General features: G+C 43.0%; 1 protein-coding gene and 1 pseudogene across 1 annotated transcript in view; one reads left to right on the top strand and one right to left on the bottom strand.

Annotated features, from left to right (window-relative positions):
* LOC137847031 (very low-density lipoprotein receptor pseudogene) overlaps positions 1-23,761 on the bottom strand; it is a 456,685-nt pseudogene that overhangs the window by 331,602 nt on the left and 101,322 nt on the right.
* LOC137847012 (E3 ubiquitin-protein ligase RNF38-like) overlaps positions 1-23,761 on the top strand; it is a 174,633-nt gene that overhangs the window by 149,702 nt on the left and 1,170 nt on the right. The window contains 6 exon segments of the mRNA XM_068665216.1: positions 4,438-4,608; positions 9,782-9,943; positions 13,733-13,839; positions 15,541-15,625; positions 17,280-17,401; positions 22,503-22,602. Of these exon segments, the coding sequence (XP_068521317.1) occupies positions 4,438-4,608; positions 9,782-9,943; positions 13,733-13,839; positions 15,541-15,625; positions 17,280-17,401; positions 22,503-22,602 (747 nt within the window).

Here is a 23,761-nt window from a genome sequence, read left to right as displayed (position 1 = left end):
GTGATGCAAAAGAACGGAGAGGTCCGGTGTGTACCTCAAGGAGATTTAATACTGGGTGAGAATAGCCCATGAACTGAATTGTACCATGTTAATTATTATATAATACTGTATGTTACCACTACCATGACTACTATAGGTGACTAATTAGAATGTATGGAAAAGAGTGCAACCTGAGCATGACATAAATGGTATGGAATAAGGGTGGATAGGTGTCCTGGTTTCAGTTAGAACAGAATTAATTTTCTTCCTAGTAGCTGGTGGAATGCTGTGTTTTGGCTTAGGATGAGAAGAGTGCTGATAACACCCCGATGTTTTAATTGTTGCAGAGCAGTGCTTATACTAAGCCAAGGACATCTCAGCTTCTTGCTCTGTCCTGCCAACGAGCAGGCTGGGGGTGCAGCAGGAGCTGGGAGGGGACAGACCCAGGACAGGTGACCCAAACTAGCCAAAGGGGTATTCCATACCATCTGACGTCATGCTAAACAATATATAGGGGTGGCTAGCCGGGGGGAGGGGGCCGGACTGCTCGGGGTGAGGCTGGGCGTCGGTCAGCGGGTGGTGAGCAATTGCATTGTGCATCACTTGTTTGTACATATTATTATTAGTAGTACTATTATCACCATTGTATTATTATTATTTTATTATTATTGTTATTATTGTTTTCCTGTCTTATTAAACTGTCTTTATCTCAACTCACGGGCTTCACTTTCCATTTCTCTCCCCCGTCCCAGAGAGGGAGGGGGGAGGGTGAGCGAATGGCTGCGTGTGTTTAGCTGCCGGCCGGGCTAAACCACGACAGACAACTACATAAAGAAAGCACTTTAAGGAATGTACTTCATATGCAGTGAAGGAAAATACATTATTACCATACCATTATTGTAACTGAATTAACTTCAGAAGCAGAAGTGTGGGAATAAAAATGTTTTTGCAAGTATTATCTGTAAAGCATCAGATAGGTTGTGAACCTGGACAATGGGGAAATGGGGAAACAGGGGAGGGTCCTGGTCGTCGAGGAAATAAAGTATATAAACTGTGCTATGTAACTAGTAGGCGTGCTCCTTCTTGTAGGATGCCCGCCATTGCAATCGCGAAAATAAAAAAATGCTACTTCACTGAGATCCTTACCTTAACCTATGTGATTGGCCCCAAGTGTTTCTCACAGAAGTGTCACATTTCAAATGTGGGATGCAGAGACCTTCAGAACTGTGCCAGCCATACACTGACAGATTGTTAACTCACTTTTTTCTATTAGAGTCTAGATTTTTCACTTGAGTTACAAATGTATCAGTTTTCACTGATGCCGTGGTTCCGCTCGAGTGAGCAGCCGAGCTCCACCACAACCACGCTCTCACTCCCCCTCTCCTCAAAAGGAAGGGGGAGAAAATACAACACAGAGAACTCAAGGTTTGAGATGAGAAAGGTTTAATTAAAGGGAAAGGGAATGGGGAGGAAAAACAGAAACAAAAGAAACAATCAGTCCACGCGGAAGCACAGAGAGAGAAAAAATTATTCTCTACTTCCCATCAGCGAGCGGTGTTCGGCCACGTCCTGGGAAGCAGGGCCTCAAACGCGTAGTGGTTGTTCAGGAGGAACAGCCCCCTCCCCCACGAGAGCCCCCCCTTTTATTGCTGAGTGTGACATCAGGTGTTATGGAATATCCCTTTGGTTGGTTTAGGTCAGCTGCCCCGGCAATGTCCCCTCCCCATCACTTGCCCACCCCCAGCCTGCTGGCTTTTGGGGGCTTGGAAGGAGTCCTGATGCTGTGCCAGCACTACGCAGCAATAGACACAACACTGGAGTGATATCAGTGCTGTTCCAGCTACGAGTGCAGAGTACAGCACTGTGCGGGCTGCTGCAGGGAAAAGGTGACTCCAGCTCAGACAGACCCAACACAGTACTGCCTGTCTTCCTCTCTGTGCCCACAACTCCCCATGGCTTTCTTGTCCATTGCTCGTCATTCTATGCCTCTCCATGCTTCCCTGATGCTCTTTCTGTCATGCATGGCCCTTTCTTGCTCTCTCTTGCCAGCCACCTTCTGCTCCCTCTCTTGCGCACACCACCTCTGTATCACCCTCCTTTGACTGCACTGAATGAGAGTCTCTCATTCTTGCTCTTTTTCAGCTCCTCCCACACCCTTTCCTCAACCCTCTCTGTCTTTTCCTCGCAAGAGCTCACCCCCTTCTCCCTTTCTCATCCATACTTGCCCTCTCTCTCCTTGTCTCTTGCTCTCCCTCCTCCGCTCCTGCTCTCCCCCCCTCACCCCTTACTTATCTCCCTCTTGCTCCCCCCTTTCTTTGCTCCTCCCTCTCCCTCTCCCTCTCCCTCTCCCTCTACCTCCTAGTGATCTTGGTTTTTCTTTTTCATGTTTTCTTCCTCTCATTCTCTTTTTCTCATGTTTTCTATTGCTCCCTCTGTCTCCCTTTGTGACATGGTCTGGAAAAATCAGCCTGTAAAATGAAAACTTTTCAATAAACTTCTGAAAAGATTTTCTATAATTATAATTGTTGCTTATTTTTTGTACTATATATCAATGTACATTCTAGTTTTACATAAAAATAATGATTTTTTTTTTCAGAATATAACATAAAATGGAGACTTGTTTGACAGGTCCTCTCATTGTAATATTGGTTGGTGAATAGATTCTGTTTCTTCGGTGTTGAATAACCATGGATTAAGGCAATAGATTTGAAAGCCTGAAGGACCTTTAACATATACTCTAACCTCATGTATAACATACATTATAGAATGTCACTTGATAATCTTTATGCAATACCCTTAGCTTATAGTTGAGGCTATAATGATTTTTATTTAGTCTTGGTTTTTATATAAACTGATGAACTGTCTTTTAATATTTCCAAAAGTACCTCCTACGTGTTTTATAGAATGCTATGTTCCATTGTACCTGCATATTTATTATTTATTTCAGAGGATCATTTGAGGTAAATTAGTATTTAGATCATCTGGGTGTAAATATCAATTTGGGGTCATCACCACAGTAAATGAGGTTGGAAGTTGGGCAGTGAAGTTTAATGTTTGAAAACTGTATCTAATAAACATCTTTGTTTACATAAGAGAACTGACGCTTATTTTTTAAAAGCCCATTTTGAGTTGTACTTTTAATGGTCAGAAACATAAAAGGAATGCCTGATTAAAAAGCAGTTGAAAGAATGCAAATTTGGGGTCTAATTTCTGTATGTGTAGACCTGGAAGTGAAACTGAGTACTTCCATGAAGCCCCTACCACCACCTTGACTCTGACTTGCGGAAAATGGACTCCACAATCAGTAAGACTGTAAAGTAGGTATGCTTATTCAGCACTGGGCAGCACGGGGGGTAGTCCCGCCAAAGTCGTGCAACTTGCCTTGGTTCTATGCAGTAAGGAGTTACATATGCATGAAGTTTCACAATATGCCTATACATATTCATGACCTGTCCCCGCTTCATATTAAAATTAGTTCCAAGGAGTCATTTCCATAAACTCCTCTCATCTGCGCTTGCACAGTGTATTCTGGTGGTGGTCGTCGGGGGTCGTAGGGATAAAGGTAGATGACTCTTCCTCGTCACTGCTAGTTGACCTCTTGTCTTTGCGCAGACTCAGTTGCTCCTTGGCTCTTGTCCATCCGCAGGACCAGTTTCTGCCAGCTTCTTAAGATAGGCTCACACTCTTATTAGGAGACTGACCTTGGTAAGGGGCCCAAGGCTTCTTGCTTTAGTTAATTTGCACAATGCACCATAGTTAGCAAAGACACTAAGTAGCATCCTGCTGTCAGCGCTCTATCGCTACTTGATGATTCTCCGAACTCCCTCTCTCAACTCCTGAGTTAAAACTTGAGTGATCCACAATATCTTTTGGATATGTAACTTCAGAAAGGAGAGAGGGTCTGCTTTTATTGGAAACTCCAGCTCTGGGTGGTGCCTTCATGAGTAGGAGGAAAGAATAGTCCTCTCAAAGCATGGAATCGAGCAGAATTTTTAAGGCTAGTTATCATTTCAGGCAATAGAGATGTTTTAGGGCACAATCTGACATCTAAGAGTCCTTCAGTTCCAACTAGTGCTTAAAATAGTTCATGCTTGTTTTCTTGGTATGTGTCTATAAAAGTAATATATGGAAAGAATAGAAGCTACTATGGTAAGTAAACCTACTTCCCCCTTGGGAGTCTACACCTGATAATGCAGAGTGAACACCCCCAACTCCTATTGACTTCATCTGAAGTAAAAGGCTTTTTGTATCTTAAAAACGTAGCTGGTAGCAACACACTTTTAGACCCTGTCCTCTACTAGAGTCACTGTTCATTGAGTTTTTGAATGAATTATTGTTTGGGTTGTGTTTGAAAGCCAGGGGTAAGTGGTCTGTTTTCTTTTAATAATCTCCTTAATAAACAAAGAATGTTCTATAGGAATTTTCACAGTAGATGTAAAAACATTAATTTTCTTTCAGATGCTTCAGGCATGCTCAGTCCAACATCTACCAGTATCGTATGCAGCATTCCCACCTCTGATTTCTAATGATCCATTCCTTTTGCATCCTTCTCACCTCTCTCCGCATCACCCATCTCATCTGACACCTCCAGGGCAATTTGTTCCATTCCAAGCACAGCAGCCACTTTTGGTAAGTAATGCTTCTTATATCCTCTCCTAAAAGAATTAGGTCTTGATAAGCAAATGATGCTCTTTTCCTTCTAATCAATAGCATTCTGGTTGAGAGAGCAAATGGATCTGACTTAAAATAATAGGGTTTTGTAATAGTGCTACTTGAGCAAGTGTTGTGGTTTAACCTGGCCGGCAGCTAAACACCACACAGCCGTTTGCTCACCCTCCCCCCTCCCTCTCTGGGATGGGGGAGAGAAATGGGAAAGTGAAGCTTGTGAGTTGAGATAAAGACAGTTTATTCAGACAGGAAAATAATAATAACAATAATAATAATAGTACTAATAATAATAATGTGTATGAAACAAGGGATGCACAATGCAATTGCTCACCACCTGCTGACCGATGCACAGCCGATCCCCGAGCAGCCGATCTCCCCACCCCAGCTGGCCACCCCTATATATTGTTCAGCATGACATCAGATGGAATGGAATACCCCTTTGGGCACTTTGGGTCAGCTGTCTTGGGTCTGTCCCCTCCCAGCTCCTGCTGCACCCCTGGTCTGCCCACTGGCAGGACAGAGTGAGGAGCTGAAAAGTCCTTGGCTTAGTGTAAGCACTGCTCTTCAACAATTAAAACATCAGCATGTTATCAGCACTCTTCTCATCCTAATCCAAAACATAGCAGTCTACCAGCTACTAGGAGGAAAATTAACTCTATCCTAACTGAAACCAGGACAGCGAGACTTCTTTTGAAATTCATTTTGATTCTCTTAAGATTTCCTCAGCTGTTGTCCACTCAGTTTCCCCAGAGGCCTGTACTCCTGTCTGACGTAAGTTTGCTTCATGTACTGCTCCTGAAAGTGGTGTTCTTCCAGGAAGTTAAAGAAAAATATAGAGATCACTGAAATGTAGTACAGCAGTAGTATCAGAGAAAAAACTTTGTAGGGAGCCCAGAAACACAAGGCACTATTCCTATTGCATGCTTTTATCACGTTATTCACAGTCGATCTAAAGTGACCACTATAACACCAACCAACCCAACCCAAGCCACCGCCACCACCACCACCCCCGCCCTGAACACCAGTGAGAAAAGTATTACTTAAACCTTCTATGGTCTATCTGGAACCTCTTTTTTTCTCCCCTACTTATGGAAGTTATTGACTCTTTTCACTTAACGAAACTTGGCTGAACAGCTAAAGTCTCCATAATAGAGCATATGCAAACATACGAGTAGATGCTATTTTGGACATGAGGGAAAAAAATATATTTTGTAATTTCTGCTTACTGATCTTCTGCCAGAGGTTACCTACACCCTTCTGCCTGTTTCTTCAGAGCTCTAGCAGTATTTCATTCATATATAATTACAAAATAACTTCAGTATTAACAATACTCCTCAGACTGATCAGTAACAAATGCTGTATGTCAAATTTCATGTACTGGTACTATTGTAATAATTTCATTATAGTCATTGGGGGAACGGTTCTGCATAGTCTCTGGCAATCAGGATAAGTCTTTCCCCAGAAAATGTCAGAGCTTCTTTCTTAACTTATATTGCTAATTTAACTTAAGAAGCAGACTTCCTTTTTTAACTTTTAGCTTGATTTTTTGCTGTCAAATCTTACTAGAAGAATTATTCCCTTAATAATGCTGACTATGTAGTTTGTTCAGCAGAATGGGGAAACAATTTTCCTTTTCCTTTGCTTCCACATATTACTTTTATATCTGAATGTTTTAAAGCATGTGGAATTCAGTACCAGGAAAAGGTAAATAAGTGAAATAGCAGAGTTTAGTTTTCTGTGAAAAATGATTGCCTCTCACCGAAGCGATCAGTTCCGGGTGGGTACATTCTGCAGCAAAGCGGGGAATCACGATGTACAGGGGCCTTTCCTGAACCGAGGAAGCCCCAGAGGAGCACAGAGACCCAACAGGGGCCGGCAGCTCATCATGCGAGAGCGTCTGACGAGGCGTGGGCAGGCAGCAGTAACGACACCCCTTCGAGGTGTCGGTACACCTTGACCCCCCGTATCCGGATCTGTACAGGCCAAGGGCACAGCTAACAAAGGCAGCAAACAGATGCAGCAATCTGCACAGAAGGGTGCAAGAAGGCACCTTTGTTTCCAATCCTAGTAGCATCTGCAACTTCAGAGATGGTCATGACACTGCAGAGCATATTCCCTGATACTTGCCGGAGTCACTGCATCAGCTGTGGCAGAAGTGTTGACCCAGACAGACCCTCTGATGGCAGATGCATCTCTTCAGGTTTCAGGCTGCCTGCGGGAGTCCTGGACTGACAGTCAGCTCTCCTGTAGAAGGTTTGCTGTTGTCCACAAGCTGTGTCATCAGGTAAGGGAGTTACAAGAGGAAGTCAGCAGGTTGCGAAGTGTCTAAGAAGATGAGCAGGAGATAGACAGGGTGTTCATGGAGACCATACAGCTCCAGGAGTCCCAACCCCATATAGCAGGGGAGTTGTCGGAGGACTCCGTTCCACATGAAGTGGTACATCATAATACTATAGAAGAGGGCTGGAAGCTGATCACTTTTCATAGGAGGAGAAAGGTCGTTACTCCTTCTGAAGCCTTGCCACCAAGGAACAGGTTCAGTGCCCTCTAGGCTGAGGATGAGCTGGACAAGACTTCAGGGGAAGCAACTGGGCCTAACAGGAATACCTGGAAGAAGCAGCGGATGATTGTTGTGGGTGACTCTCTGCTGAAAGGTATGGAGGCACCCATCTGCTGCCCTGACCTCGTGTCTAGAGAGGTTTGTTGCCTGCCAGGGGCTCGGATAAGAGACGTCATGGAAAGGCTACCAAAGCTTGTCCATGAGTCAAACTATTACCCTCTGCTGCTTTTCTGTGTGGGTGCTAACGGCACCAAGGGTACATTAGAAACCATCAAGAAGTACTTTAGAGCTCTGGGCATGGTGGTCAAGGGCCTGGGAGCCCAGGTCATTTTTTTCTTCAATACTTCCAACAAGGGGGAAGGATGGGAGGAGGAGACGGATATTCCAAGTTAACGACTGGCTGCACCACTAGTGTTGGGAACAAGGATTTGGCTTCTACGACCATAGAACCCTGCTGAAGATCAAGAACTGATGGGGAGAGAAGGGATCCACCTCACTAGGAGGGGCACATGTGTCTTTGCAAACAGGTTGGGCAACCTGGTAAGGAGAGCTTTAAACTAGGACAGATGGGGGAAGGGGAGAATTACAGATACAGGGTAGGTAGCAATAAGTGGCTGAAGTCAGGATGCCTCCAGTGGGTGCATGCAGCTGGGGAAGTGAGTGCAGGGCATGCCTATGAAGGATCCTCGCATACCCCTCCTGGGAAACCTATAGGCTCGATCACCTCCCTGAAATGCTTTTATAGCAGTGTACGTAGCACGGGAAATAAACAGGATGAACTGGGGATCTGTGTGAGGTCGCAAGGCTATGATCTCATCGCAATTACAGAAACATGGTGGGATAACTCACATGATTGGAATGCTGTCATGGAGGGCTCTGTGCTTTTTTGGAAAGACAGGACAGGAAGGTGAGGTGGTGGAGTTGTACTTTATGTGAGAAAGCAACTGGAATGCATCGAGCTCTGCCTAGGGGTGGATGAAGAGCAAGTTGAGAGCTTATGGGTAAGGATTAAAGGGCAGGCTATCATGGCTGATACTGTTGTGGGAGCTTGCTACAGGCTGCCTGATCAGGAAGAGGAGGTAGATGAGGTTCTACAAACAGTTGGAAATAGCCTCACAATCACAGGCCTTGGTTCTCATGGGGGATTTCAACCACCCTGATATCTGCTGGAAAGACCATACAGCTAGGCACAAACAGTCCAGGGGGTTCCTGCAGAGCACTGATGATAACTTTTTGATGCAGGTAGTCAAGGAGACAACGAGGAGAGGTGTGCTACTGCTGGACCTTGTACTTACAAACAGAGAAGGGCTGGTTGGAGATTTGAAGGTTGGGAGCAGCCTTGGCTTCAGTGACCGTGAGATGGTGGAGTTCAGGATCTTGCAAGGAGGAAGCAGGGCAAGAAGTAGGATTTCAGCCCTGGACTTCAGGAAAGCAAACTTTGGCGTCTTCAGGGACCTACTTGGAGGAATCCCATGGGTCACAGCCCTAGAAGGAAAGGAGGTCCAAGAGAGCTGCTCAGTATTCAAGCATCACTTTCTCCAAGTTCAAGATCTATGTATTCCTATGAGTAAGAAGGCAAGCAAAGGGGGCAGGAGACCTGCTTGGATGAGCAAGGAGCTCCTGGAAAGACTCAAATGGAAGAAGGAAGTATATGGAATGTGGAAAAGGGGACAGGCTACTTGGAAAGAATATAGGGATGTTGTCAAAGGATGTAGGGATGTGACAAGGAAGGCCAAGGCCCATCTGGAATTAAATCTGGCAAGGAATGTCAAGGACAAGAAGGGTTTTTTCAAATATAGCAATAACAGAAGGAAGACTAAGGAATGTGAGCCCACTGCTTAATGAGGTGGGTGCCCTGTTGACAAAGGATACAGAGAAGGCAGAATTACTGAATGCCTTCTTTGCCTCAGTCTTCAGTGCTTAGACCAGCCCTCAGGAATCTCTGACACTAGCAAAAAGGGAGGAACAGCAAAAAGGGGTTTGGTGTGTGTATGTGTCAGCACACAACAGTCACTTTCTGCCGCACCTTTTTCACATCTTTCCTCTGCTCCAGTGTGGGTTTTTCCATGGGCTGCAGTCCTACCAGGAAAATCTGCCCTGGCATGGATTCTCCACAGGCAGCAGTTCCTTCAGGAAATATCGATCTGTTCCAATATGGGTCCTCCATGGGCTGTAGGGAATATTTGCCCTGGTTTCATGGAGCACCTCCTCCCCCTCCTTGTCTAACCTTGGTGTTACCTCTGCTGATTTTCACTCTTTTTTGTTCCCTCCTACTCTCCATCCAGATTTTGTTTCCCTTTTCTTAAATTGGTTTTCACAGAAGCTTCACTGATTGGCTCAGTTTTGGTGAATTGCCAAGCCAGATAGAACTGGCTGTGTCTGGCACAGGGCAGTTCATGACCTCTTCCCACAGAGACTATCCCTGCAGCCACCACCACCACTAGCAAAATCTTGCCACATATACCCAATAAAACTCCACTAAAATTTCCACAACTCCTCATAACATATAATTAGATTGTGGGTTTTTTTGGTATTAAAAAAAAATAAATAGAACAAACCTTGTGTTTCCTTTAGCCACTTCAAAGGATAGACAATGAAGTAGAACTGTTTGGAGACCATCTTCCTATAGGAAGCTTTCCCTACCCTCCATCAACTCATCCACCAACACTGACTTCCTCAGCTCCTTTCCAATTCTTATCCCATGATCCTTTACACCAAGAAGTTTCATTTGGAGTTGTAAGTATTGCTTTTTTGTACTACATTTTCAGGCATGCTGATTTCAGGTTACTGATCTTTGCTCTAAGCTATAGCCATTTTATTAAGAAATGGTATTTTTGTAATTAAGTACTGGCTGCAGCTGTGGAAAGTCAGGGTAGTCGATTTTTAAGTTAGACTTACTTTACATATCCTGAAGCCTCAAACTTGGAAGAATGAAAACATGCTAACAAAATCTAAAAGAAAACAAAATATAGTACTGGAGTACTACAATGATGAACTGTCCACTGAAGGAGAAGATCAGGTTCAAGACCATCTAAGGAATGTGAAGGTGCATAACTACATGGGACCTGATGTGATGTTGTGGTGGTTTTACCCAGCTGGGCAGCTGAGCTCCACCAGAACCTCTTTCTCACTCCCCTTCCTTAAAGGGAAAGGGAGAGAAAATATAATGAGGAGAGCTCAAGGGTTGAGATAAAGACAGGGAGATCACTTAAAAATTATCATCACAGGCTAAACAGACTCAGCATAGGGAGATTAAAGAAATTTATTACCTATTACTAACAAGCTAGAGAAGTGAGAAACAAAGGAAAGAAACCAAAAACATCTCCCCCCATCCACCCTCTTCCGCCTCCTCCCCCCGAGTGGCACAAGGGAACGGGAAATGAGGGTTGCGTTCAGTCCGTAACACTTCGTCTCCACGGCTCCTTCATGGTCACTCTCTTCCCCTGCTCCCATGTGGGGTCCCTCCCATGGGATGCAGTCCTTCCCAAACTGATCCTGAGTGGGCTGCCCACAGGCAGCAGCTTTTCAAGACTGCTTCAAATATGGGTCCATACCACGGGGTCCATCTGTCAGAAGCACACTGCTCCAACATGGATCCCCTGCGGGCAGCAGCTCCTGCCAGGTCACCTGCTCCTGCGTGGTCTCCTTTCCACAGGCTACAGGTCCAGCCTGGAGTCTGATCCAGCAGGGGTTCTCTACAGGCTGGAGTCTCCTTCAGGGCAGATCCACTTACTCCACTGTGGGCTCCTCCACAGGCTGCAGTGTGGAAATCTGCTCCACTGTGGTACACCATGGGCTGCAGGGGGACAACCTACTCCACCATAGTCCTCTCTAATGGCCACAGGAGAAATTCTGCTTCGGCACCTGGAGCACCTCCTCCCCCTCCTTCTTCACTGACCTTGGTGTCTGCTGGTCTGTTTCTCACTCCTCTCTCTCTCCCAGCTGTTGTGGAGCAGCAGTTTTTTCCCCTTTCTTAAGGATGCTCTCACAGAGGTGCAAACAACATTTATTGGCTCGGCTCTGTCCAGCGATGTGTCCCTTTTAGATCTGGCTGGAAGTGTCTCTTCTCTAATATGGGACAGCTGCAAGATTTTTCTCACAGAGGCCACCCCTGCAGCCCTCCTGCTACCTTGCTACATAAACACAATAGAGCAATCTCAAGCACAAATACAGACTGGGCAGAGAATGGGTTGAGAGCAGCCCTGAGGAGGACCTGGGAGTACTGGTGGATGAAAAGCTCAACATGAGCTGGCAATGTGCGCTTGCAGCCCAGAAAGCTAACCATGTCCTGGGCTGCATCAAAAGAAGTGTGGCCAGCAGGTCTAGGGAGGTGATTCTCCCTCTCTAGTCTGCCCTCATGAGACCCCATCTGGAGTACTGTGTTCAGCTCTGGGGCCCCCAGCACAAGAAGGACATAGGTGTATTAGAATGAGTCCAGAGGAGGACAATGAAGATGATCAAGGGGTTGGAGCACCTCTCCTATGAGGAGAGGCTGAGGGAATTGGGGTTGTTCAGCCTGGAGAAGAGAAGGCTCCAGGGAGACCTTATAGCAGCCTTCCAGGGGGCCTACAGGAAAGCTGTGAAGGGACTCTGTCAGGAAGTGTAGTGATAGGACAAGGGGGAATGGATTTAATTAAAAAAGTGTTGGATTAGACATTAGGAAGAAATTCTTTACTCTGAGGGTGGTGGGGCACTGGAACAGGTTTCCCAGAGAAGCTGTGGATGCCCCCTTCCTGGAAGTGTTCGAGGCCACGTTGGATGGGGCTTTGAGCAACCTGGTCTAGTGGGAGGTGTCCCTGCCAATGGCAGGGGGGTTAGAACTAGATGATCTTTAAGGTCCCTTCAACCCAAACCATTCTATGACTCTATGAATCTTTGATCAATCCTTTTTCGTAAAAGTAAATGCATCAAGGCCTCTGAATATCATTGTAGTAGTGCATGAATTTTGGTTCTAAAATCAAGCTATCTTTTTTTTCACTATTAAATATGTATTAAAAATACAATTTATATCTGTGTTACAATTCTTCACATGCCTCCATTTTAGCAGGCTGAGATCTTATGTAAGTAAATTGAAGAGCTTTGCATGAAAATCAAAACATAGGAAAGTGGTGTCTTTTTCTCTTATGGAAAGAATGTGTTGAAACTTGAATGTCTATTTAGATGCTATTTAGATACACAACTTGTATTCTTTAAAATATTGAAAGGCTACAACCCCTTCTCCTGAGAGTAACTGAGCACAGCTCTGAATATGATTTATTTATTTATTCATTTCATACCTTTCTCTTTATTTAACATGAAGGTTTTACTGTGGAGCATTCCGGCAGCACCCCCGTTGTGGTTTAACAATGATGGGTAGCTGAGAACCACCTTGCTGCTCTCTTACTCCCCCTCCTCAGTAAGGCAGGGTGAAAAAATATGATAAAAAGTGCTCAGGAGTTGAGATAAGGACAGTTATCTCAACCAATTACCATCACAGGTAATTACCATCACCAATTACCATCACAGGGAAACAGATTAATTACAGATTAATGTAATTTATTGCCAATTAACAAGAAACTGGAGCAGTGAGAATTAAAAGCAAACTAAAAATACCTTCCCCACCATCCACCCTCTTCTACCTCCTCCCCCTGAGCAATAAAGGGAAATGGGGGTTATGGTTATTCCATAAGGCTTTGTTACTACCACACCTTCATCCTCACTCTCTTCCCCAGCTCCAGAGTGGGGCACCATGGACTGCAGGGAGACAGCCTGCTCCATCATGGTCTTCTCCACGGGCTGCATGGGAACTTCTGCTTCCTCCCCCTTCTTCTTCAGTGATCTTGGTGTCTGCAGAATTATTTCTCTCAACATTTTCTCACTCTTCTCTCCCAGCTGCTGTTGTGCAGCAGTTTTTTTCCCTTTCTTAAATATGCTATCATGGAGGCGAAAACAGCATTGGCCAGTGGTGGGGCCCTTTTGGATCTGGCTGAAACTGGCTCTTCTGGACTGTTCTCACAGAGGCCACCCCTACAGCTACTAAGACCTTGCTAGATAAACCCAATCGTTGCTAGGTAAACTCAATACCGCCCCCAATGGATATTTGGCTTATACCAAAAAAAAAACAACCTGTATATACATGTACATTGTTTAAAAAAACTCATTTCTACACAAGTCTGTACATAGCATCAGGTCGAAAGTCTTGGGCTCTTGATTTGCAACATGGTCACCAATTCAAGTCCTGTCTGTCCAAACCAGGCTACATATAAGCTAAGCCTTATAAAATGCTTATTAGTTAGCTTGCAAGATTTTCTGATGAGCATTGTTATGTTTGTTTTTTTTCCTGCAGGATGGCATAATTGTATATTACTGATGAGATTTTCTGGTCAAAACAATTTTTCAGAGAGGCTGATGTGTTTTGGCTTGGATTTGTTTAGATTTTTTTTTGGATTATGCCTTATTTAAAAAAGTATTTCAACATTCACATTTCATTTAATTTCATTATTAAATAAGACAATAAAATATTGAAGTTTTTCTCCCTTTTTACAGCCTTACACACCTTTTATGCCTCGAAGACTCACAGGACGCAGTAGATACCAATCACAGCAAACAATACCACCACATCCATACCATTCCAGCCTATTACCATATGTGCTGTAAGTCACATATGTACATTATACTTGTAGACTACTAAATAACTCCGTAAGCTAGCTGATCCCCTCAATGTGTTTCTTTTCTTTTTTTTTTCTTTTTTTTTTTTTTTAATGTTTGGGCTCTTTCACAGAGTAGAGACTGTTTAGCCAAACCCAAGGAGGAAGAAAACCTGTAGTTATATTTGAATTTTTCAGTCTATTTGAACAGCATACACACCTGAACAAGTTAAAAACAAGTACAAGTGAAGAGTTTAAAGATAGTATACTCTTGGGTTCTAATATGTTTCTTCTTTCTGTTGAAATCTCCTTAAAGATGTTCAATGTAGAATGGTTACACTTGATTCTTGGCTGATCGCTATGGGTTATGCCCATAGTTACATACTAAAGCCTACTTATGTAGGATAAAGATCTAACAGTGCTTACAAAGAAAAACAAAATAAAAACAAACAAACAAATAAAAAACACCAAGCAAATAAATTTACTCTTAAATAATTGCTAAAACTTAATGAGGGGAACCTTCTGGGTGCGGGTGCTTTGTTTTGTTTTGTTTTTTTCTTCTGAGTGACTAATCTTTTACAGCTTTTGAACTTCTGCACCTGATTAATGATTTCTGGAAAAGAAGGGGTGGGAGAAGTAACATTAAGGGATTGTCAGTAACCTTTTAAAGTAGATCCCATCTCCTGTAGTTTAGATGTGTGGCATAGGATTTATTGTTCTTTGTAGGTTTGGTTTTTGAAATGAATACAACATGCTTGGAAAATGAGGATTTATTCTAAAGGTGGCATTGACAGGGAGATAATCCAACTTTGTCATTTGTTGTTTTGCAACAACATCAATAGTGTCTGAGTCCACAGTTTGACTTGCATCAATATAGCACCAGGATTTATGATTCAGTGAAGTTGTTAAACTTTGCATTGTGCATTCTGACAAAGCCTGCTCTGATGTTATAGATACTTGCCTGTCTATTCAAGCACAGTGTATCACAATCATTCATGATTAATTAGATGACATTTATAGTGCTGAAGATATTTTATTTCTATGGATGCTCATTAAACTTTGACCCATATTACTGTCTCGGGATGAAGATGCTTTTTTTAACAAAACAAAACAAAACAAACAAACAAACAGAAAAAATGTTGTCTTTTGCCTTTATATCTGAAGAGGTTATTCTCTGACCAAATCCATGTTATTTGGGAATTGTATACTTGATTCTACTGTCAATGTGGAAGTTGGAAAGTTGTCAATGTGGAAGAAGGCCCAGCAGTATAATGTAATTATCTTCATTATGTGTATTAGAGTGCTTGAATTCTTTTGTATCAGGGAGCTAGGTGAAACTGGGTTATCTTTCTTATATTCTATATATTTAAATGAGTAAAATATAAAACAAGAAACTCTGTTCAATATTAATATTAACTCTGTGATGCAGGCTATCAAGAGATTAGTTTCTGTAATAACACTGAGCCTTATTGGAAGTATGAGTTGTCATTGCAATAAACATGCAATTTAAAATATAATACAAGTATCAAAAAGTGGAATAATTAGCTTTCTTTTTACTCCTTTACTTTGAATTTTAATTCTTAATCACAAGTTTAACATTGTTACTGATCCTTAGAATTTGTTGATTTAAGAAGGTTCAGTAACATAATTCTACCTCTGCATGCTTTCATTCAGCAAGTTGAGTCTTACTGTTTGTTCTTCTGGCAGATCAGTGCTTCCAGTGCCACCTGCAGTTGGACCAGCTTTCAGTTTTGAGTTGGATGTGGAAGATGGAGAAGTGGAAAACTATGAGGTTGGTGTGTGAAGTAAAAATTCACGAGAAACAGAGATTAACTCAGTACATGAAGTTAAGTGGCCTTTTGCTTTTCAAAGACTAACCCAGGATTAAATAAATGTAATATTTATGGAGACAGAATCTAGAAACATAGAATCATACATGTAGAATATCCTGAGTTGGAAGGGACCCACAAGAATCATTGAATCCAACTCCTGGCTCTACACAGGACTACCTAAAAATTAAACTGTATGTCTGAGAGCATAATCCAAACACTTCTTGTACTCCATCAGTCTTGCTGCTGTGACAACTTCCCTGGGGAACCTGTTCCAGTACCCAAAACATTCTTTTCATACTAGTTTCTAACACTAGATGTTAGAAATACTGTGACTTTGTATCTATTGACTTTTCACAGAATCTATTATTTCAGATTAGCAAAGGTAGAACTCCTCAATTTTCCATTCTAGATGCAACTCTTCTTTTTGCATTTTACTTGATTTTTAAATATCGAGCATAAATATCCTATTCTTTTGAATATATTATAACAGTGCTTTTTACATGCCTTGCTAACTTTACAGATTAGTGTTAACATTATAGGATGAATTCAGCTAAATGTGATGTTGACAAGAATCTCTTAATACACATTTTCTTTTGACAATAAGGAGAGTACAGCAAGTGACATATTTTGAAATAAAATATCAGTGGTGTCAGAAAATTGAGATCTGTTCCCAACTCTTTTTCTTGCTGCTTCTCAGGCTGCCAACATATTCTGTTCAGAAAGCCTCAGCTGCCACCTACCCCTCCTCATATATCTCTTTTGCCTTGCTTCTTCTCAAAGTTGTGTATTTATGCAGTTGCATAGCATTTACAATATAATGACAAGCTCTCCTATAATGATTCTTGTGCCAGTAAAAAGAAGCATTATCTGGTAGCTGAGATGTTGGGTTCCAGGTTTTGGGCTATTTGAGTTCTGTCTGTGATCTGTACTCTTTGCATCTTTCATCAAATATCTTAACTTATGTGTTTCAGTTCTCTATCAAATTGATAGTGATGCTTTTCTGGAGTCCCTCATGAGGGAGCAGAAATTATTTACATGAGGAGCACTTAGGTACAGTTTTCTACCTGTACAAATTAGTACATTTAATCAGGAAGTGTCTCCTTTTCCATTTGATGTCATGCCCTTGTTTCCAAAGGTTTGACATAAATTCTTCATGTCTCAGTTCAACTAGCCCAAGAAGTGTAATGGGAGTCAAAAGTTGTCCCTTTTAACTCTTGGATTCATACATAGATCTAGGCTCATTTCGTATTCCTAGAAAGCAAGTTTGGTGACATTTTTTTTCTGGTTACTCACACTACTGGAGTTGGGGTGGTGGTGGGGTTCCCTTACAAAGCAAAACATGTATCAAGCTGTGAATGCAGATGCTGTTGTATAATGGATGTTTGAAAATCCCAAAGATACTATCGTATGCAGTTCAGAATGATTTATCAATGATCAAAACTTAAAAGACATATTTCCATAGTGCGTGCAGTTGCAAAGAGAGAAGACTAAATATCTCCTGATGGAGAGTTGGATTGTGCTACCTGGTGGGATAGTGACAAGGCAGAAAAAATCAATCCTGGTAGAGCTGGAGCTTGTTTGAATGTTAAAAAGCCCAATTTTCTTGGGTTTTAGGCACTGCTGAATTTGGCAGAACGTCTAGGAGAAGCCAAACCTCAAGGACTGACAAAGGCGGACATAGAACAGCTTCCATCTTACAGGTTCAATCCAAACAACCACCAATCGGAACAGACGTTGTAAGTACACCTATCTCAAATTTACATACTTTACATGACTGTGTTTCCATTCCTTTAGGCTGCAGCCTCAACTGGATAAATACTGTAACACAAGCACTCCAAAAGCACACAAATAAAAATGATAAATTATCTTAAACCATTTTTCAAATCAGATATTGTTTATCTTGGCTTTAAATTTCTGTACCGTCTTCACTTAAATTAGATGTTCACTTTTAGTTAATCGGTATTTTTTAAAAGTCTTCCAAATTTTTATTTTCTATACTAGGTATTAAAAGGGCATCATCAACTTGGAATTCAACCTATATTGAAATATTTTCCAAGTGCTAACATTTCAAGTTCTTCTGGAAGAGCTTTTGAGAGTATTTGAGGTTAACAGCTATATTCTCTTATTTTTAGGATTAATTCTGTTTAAAAGATCTACATAAAGAGAAATGAGCTATAGGTGTGAGGCATTGAAAGTGATATAGAGAGCTGTCAAATGTTTGAAATTAAACAAGATAACAGATCTGTTAAAGTTATCTGTTAAGTTATCTGTAAAACAGTAAAGTAATCTGTTAAGTTATCTGTTAAACAAGTTAACAGATAACTTAAGTTGATAATGTACCTGGGGAAGAAATGTATTAATAAAACATGTACAACTGAATATAGATGCAATTTAAGGGAAACATTTTTCATACTAAAAATGTGAAGGAGATTTTTGGGATGTTCAGCCTGAAGAAGAGAAGGCTCTAGGGTGACCTTATTGTATCTTTTCAATACTTAAAGGGGCTTATAAAAAGATGGAGAACAACTTTTTGCTCAGTCAGACAATGAAAGGACAAGGGGGGATGGTTTTCAACTAAAAGACAGGAGATTTAGATTAGATTTTAGGAAGAAATTCTTCACTCAGAGGGTGGTGAGGCACAGACTGCCCAGAGAAGTTGTGTATGCCCAATCCCTGAAGGTGTTAAAGACCAGGTTGGATGAGGCCTTGGGCCAACCTGATGTAGTGGGTGGCATACCTGCCCATTGCAGGGGGAGGTTGGAACTGGATTATCTTGAAAGTCCTTTCTAACCCAAGCCTTTCTATGATTCTATGATTACCAATCTCATAGCCTTCTATGATGGCATCACTAGTTGTGTAGACAGGGGGAGAGCAGTGGATGTCATCTACCTTGACTTTACAGAATCACAGAATCACAGAATTTCTAGGTTGGAAGAGACCTCAAGATCATCGAGTCCAACCTCTGACCTAACACTAACAGTCCCACTAAACCATATCCCTAAGCTCTACATCTAAACGTCTTTTAAAGACTTCCAGGGATGGTGACTCCACCACTACCCTGGGCAGCCCGTTCCAATGTCTAACAACCCTTTCGGTAAAGAAGTTCTTCCTAACATCCAACCTAAAACTCCCCTGGCGCAACTTTAGCCCATTCCCCCTCGTCCTGTCACCAGGCACATGGGAGAATAGACCAACCCCCACCTCGCTACAGCCTCCTTTAAGGTACCTGCAGAGAGCGATAAGGTCGCTCCTGAGCCTCCTTTTCTCCAGGCTGAACAAGCCCAGCTCCCTCAGCCGCTCCTCGTAGGACTTGTTCTCCAGGCCCCTCACCAGCTTCGTCGCCCTTCTCTGGACCCGCTCAAGCACCTCCATGTCCTTCTTGTAGCGAGGAGCCCAAAACTGAACACAGTACTCAAGGTGCGGCCTCACCAGAGCGGAGTACAGGGGGACGATCATTTCCCTAGACCTGCTGGCCACACTGTTTCTGATACAAGCTAGAATGCTGTTGGCCTTCTTGGCCACCTGAGCACACTGCTGGCTCATATTCAGCTGACTGTCCACCATCACTCCCAGGTCCTTCTCCGCCTGGCAGCTTTCCAACCACTCATCTCCCAGCCTGTAGCTCTGCTTGGGGTTATTGCGCCCCAGGTGCAGGACCCGGCACTTGGCCTTGTTAAACTTCATGCAGTTGACCTCAGCCCATCGGTGCAGCCTTTCCAGATCCTCCTGCAGAGCCTTCCTACCCTCAAGCAGATCAACACACGCACCTAGCTTGTCTACTAGTCCATCCCTCAGGAGCAAACTGCTCCAGCCTGGATCCCCCACGGGCAGCAGCTCCTGCGAAGTCACCTGCTCCTGCATGGTCTCCTCTTCACAGGCTAGAGATACAGACCGGAATCTGCTCCGGCAGGAGTCTTCCACAGGCCTCAGCCTCCGTCAGTGCAGGTCCACCTGCTCCACTGTGGTCTCCTCCACGGGATGCAGTGTGGAACCCTGCTCCACTGTGGTACCCCATGGGCTGCAGGGGGACAGCCTGCTTCACCATGGTCCTCACCACAGGCCGCAGGGGACTTCTGCTCCGGCGCCTGGAGCACCTCTCCCCCTCTTTCTTTACTGACCTTGGCACCTGCAAGGCTGTTTCTCACTCTTCTCACTCTCCCATCTGCTGTGTGTCACAGTGTTGTTTTTTTCCCTGTCTTAAATCTGCTCTCACAGAGGCACAAACAACACCACTTACTGGCTCAGCTCTGGTCAGCAGTGGAGCCCTTACCTAACATGGGGCAGCTTCTAGATTCTTCTCACAGAAGCAACCCCTATGGCCCCCTGCTACCAAAACCTTGCCACATAAACACCTGGTCAGGCCTCACCAGGAGTATTGTGTCCAGTTCTGGGCTCCCCGGTACAAAAAAGACAGGGATCTCCTGGGAAGAGTCCAGTGGAGGGCCACAAAGATGGTACAGGGCCTGGAGCATCTTCCCTATGAAGAAAGGCTGAGAGACCTGGGTCTGTTCAGCCTGGAGAAAAGAAGACTGAGAGGGGATCTTATCAATGTTTACAAATACCTTAAGTGTGGGAGACAGAGGGATTTGCCCAATCTCTTCTCAGTGGTTTGTGGGGACAGGACAAGGGGCAGTGGCCAAAAAATGGATCACAGGAAGTTCCGCACCAACATGCCGTAGACCTTCTTCACGGTGAGGGTGACGGAGCACTGGAACAGGCTGCCCAGGGAGGTTGTGAAGTCTGCTTCTCTGGAGATATTTAAGGCCCGTCTGGACACCTACCTGGGCAGCCTGCTCTAGGGAAGCTGCTTTGGCAGGGGGGTTGGACCGAATGATCTCTTGAGGTCCCTTCCAACCCCTACAATTCTGTGATTCTGTGATTCCATGATTCTGTGATTTATTCAATTATGGCTTTGAAAAATACTCAGATCTGGTTTTCTGTTGTTTTGTAATTTTGTTATTTTAATATAGCTAAAATTAAACTCAAAACTGAAACAGATGTTTATATTATATTATATTATATTATATTATATTATATTATATTAACTCCAATATTTGAATTATGGTAATACAATATATTTACTACTAGGGCCAGTGAACTCTTGTGGGTATGAGTTTGAGCCCATGACTGCTTTGGGATTTGAACCCATGGTGAACAAATCAAAAAGTAATTCTCATTTTACACTGGTATACAAGAGCTATACCCACAAAAGTTTGATTGCTGTAGATATTCCAGTGGTTAAAAAAAGAAAAAAAAAACAAAACACTTTTGCAGACGTACCTTATAAGTTATAGAATCATAGAGACATAGAATGGTTTGGGTTGAAGGGACCTTAAAGATCATCTAGTTCTAACCCCCCTGCCATTGGCAGGGACACCTCCCACTAGACCAGGTTGCTCAAAGCCCCATCCAACGTGGCCTCGAACACTTCCAGGAAGGGGGCATCCACAGCTTCTCTGGGAAACCTGTTCCAGTGCCCCACCACCCTCAGAGTAAAGAATTTCTTCCTAATGTCTAATCCAACACTTTTTTAATTAAATCCATTCCCCCTTGTCCTATCACTACACTTCCTGACAGAGTCCCTTCACAGCTTTCCTGTAGGCCCCCTGGAAGGCTGCTATAAGGTCTCCCTGGAGCCTTCTCTTCTCCAGGCTGAACAACCCCAATTCCCTCAGCCTCTCCTCATAGGAGAGGTGCTCCAACCCCTTGATCATCTTCATTGTCCTCCTCTGGACTCATTCTAATACACCTATGTCCTTCTTGTGCTGGGGGCCCCAGAGCTGAACACAGTACTCCAGATGGGGTCTCATGAGGGCAGACTAGAGAGGGAGAATCACCTCCCTAGACCTGCTGGCCACACTTCTTTTGATGCAGCCCAGGACATGGTTAGCTTTCTGGGCTGCAAGCGCACATTGCCAGCTCATGTTGAGCTTTTCATCCACCAGTACTCCCAGGTCCTCCTCAGGGCTGCTCTCAACCCATTCTCTGCCCAGTCTGTATTTGTGCTTAGGATTGCCTGGGCCTGATACAGGATCTCACACTTGGCCTTATAGAAGTTCATGAAATTCGCATGGTCCCACCTCTTAATCCTGTCAAGGTCCCTCTACATGGCATGTCTTCCCTCCAGTGTGTCAGCTGCATGACACAGCTTGGTGTCATCAGCAAACTCGCTGCAGGTGCACTCTTCATGCATGTACTCACTGTCCATGTCACCAACAAGGATGTTAAACAGTGCTAGTCCCAATTCTGACCCCTGAGGAACACATCTCGTTACTGATATCCACTCAGACCTTGAACAATTGACCGCAACTCTTTGAGTGCGACCATCCAGACAATTCCTTATCCACCAAGTGGCCCATTTATCAAATCCATGTCTCTCCAATTTAGAAACAAGGGTATCAGGGGGGATAGTGTCAAATGCTTTGCACAAATCCAGGTAGATGATGTCTGTTGCTCTTCCCCTACTCACCAATGCTGTAACTCCATCATAGAAGGCCATCAGAGTTGTCAGGCACGATCTGCCCTTAGTTAAGCCATGTTGGCTGTCACCATTCACCTCCTTACTTTCCATGTGCCTTAGCATAGTTTCCAGGAGGATCTGCTCCATAATCTTGCCAGGCACAGATGTGAGACTGACTGGCCTGTAGTTTCCCAGGTCTTCCTATTTTTCCCTTTTTAAAATGGGGGTTGTTTCCCCTCTTCCAGTCAGTGGAAACTTCACCGGACTACCACAACTTCTCAAATATGATCAATAGTGGCTTAGCAAAGTTGCCTATAGAATTTAAATTATTGTTATGAAATTGGAAAGTTTAAAGATATTTGCTTTATTTTTTTTAGGTGCGTAGTGTGTATGTGTGACTTTGAGTCAAGGCAGCTACTTAGAGTCTTACCCTGTAACCACGAGTTTCATGCCAAGTGTGTTGATAAATGGCTTAAGGTAAATGAAATAAAATCTGTGTTGGATGCAATTTATAATGTCCTAGTTTGTAGTTTCTGTTTTTCTTTAATTTTATGCTGCATTTCACCTCTTGTTTCTCATTTTTAATATTTAGGCTCCAAAGTAACAAAAAAAATGCAGAAGCTGGATTTATCTTCTTTTTGCTACACTATAGAAATATTATTTTTTTGTGATTAACAAAAGATATATATTTCTAATAATATTTGGAATAGGGTCATTTTTAAAGGAATTTGAGAATGATCTTCACTGGTAGAAAGCACTCCTATCAGAATCCATCCCATCACTATGAATTTCAGTTCTTGGGGCAAGTAAAAAAATAACTGTTTTAATATGTATCATGAATGATTGAGAGTACTTAGAGTAGGAAATATCATGCGCATTTCAGAAAAAAAGTAAATACTAACTATAATCTAGGGTGCACATCTTAGTTTTGATGGCTTTATAGCCAAGAAGCTTGGCTTTATAGCCAAGAAGGTTTTGATAAAATTTTAATGACACTGTAAATCCTTTTCTTCTAAATGCATTTCAGTTCAGCTATAAAATTTCTTTTTAATATTTCTTATGATAATTTCATTTTGTTGTGCAGCTCTGTGTTCTTATGTTACAGAAAGTTAGTTTGCCTGAAGTTAAGAGAGCATACACATTGCAGCATATGATGCATTATTATTATGTGTACCTTAATCATCTTTGCACCAGTTATGTTAAGATGCAAAGGGGAATTAATTTCATGAAATAAATAAGAGCAATTAGTCGAACAGGGGTTCAGAAATTATGTGCAGCCTCCATCCTGGATATTTTCAGGACCTAAGTGGAGAAAGCTCTAAGTAACCTGGTCTGACCTTACAGCTGACCCTGCTTTGAGCAGGAGGTTCTTTCCAACATGAATTATTTCATGAATTGGTGCATTATGAACAAGTTTTTCACGGAAGGTCTAAACTTAAACCTTTTACACAAGGCGAGCTTTGAAGCTGTTTAGTCAGGCTATGTGTTGTGTTGTATGTGTTAATAAAAAACCTCCTCTTCCCCCTCCCCTCAGCTTAGCTTTCTAGCTTTGGCCAAGCCTGCATGGTAGACTTCTGCTCTTCTACTTGGATAATGGGGTAGTGAGAGCCTAAAAAGCTGTAATTCATGACAAATA

Source organism: Anas acuta, chromosome W (assembly GCF_963932015.1).
Source record: "Anas acuta chromosome W, bAnaAcu1.1, whole genome shotgun sequence".
Taxonomy (NCBI): Eukaryota; Metazoa; Chordata; class Aves; order Anseriformes; family Anatidae; genus Anas; species Anas acuta.
The sequence above is the reverse complement of the archived record's forward strand: the minus strand, read 5'-3'. Positions and strand labels throughout refer to the sequence as shown.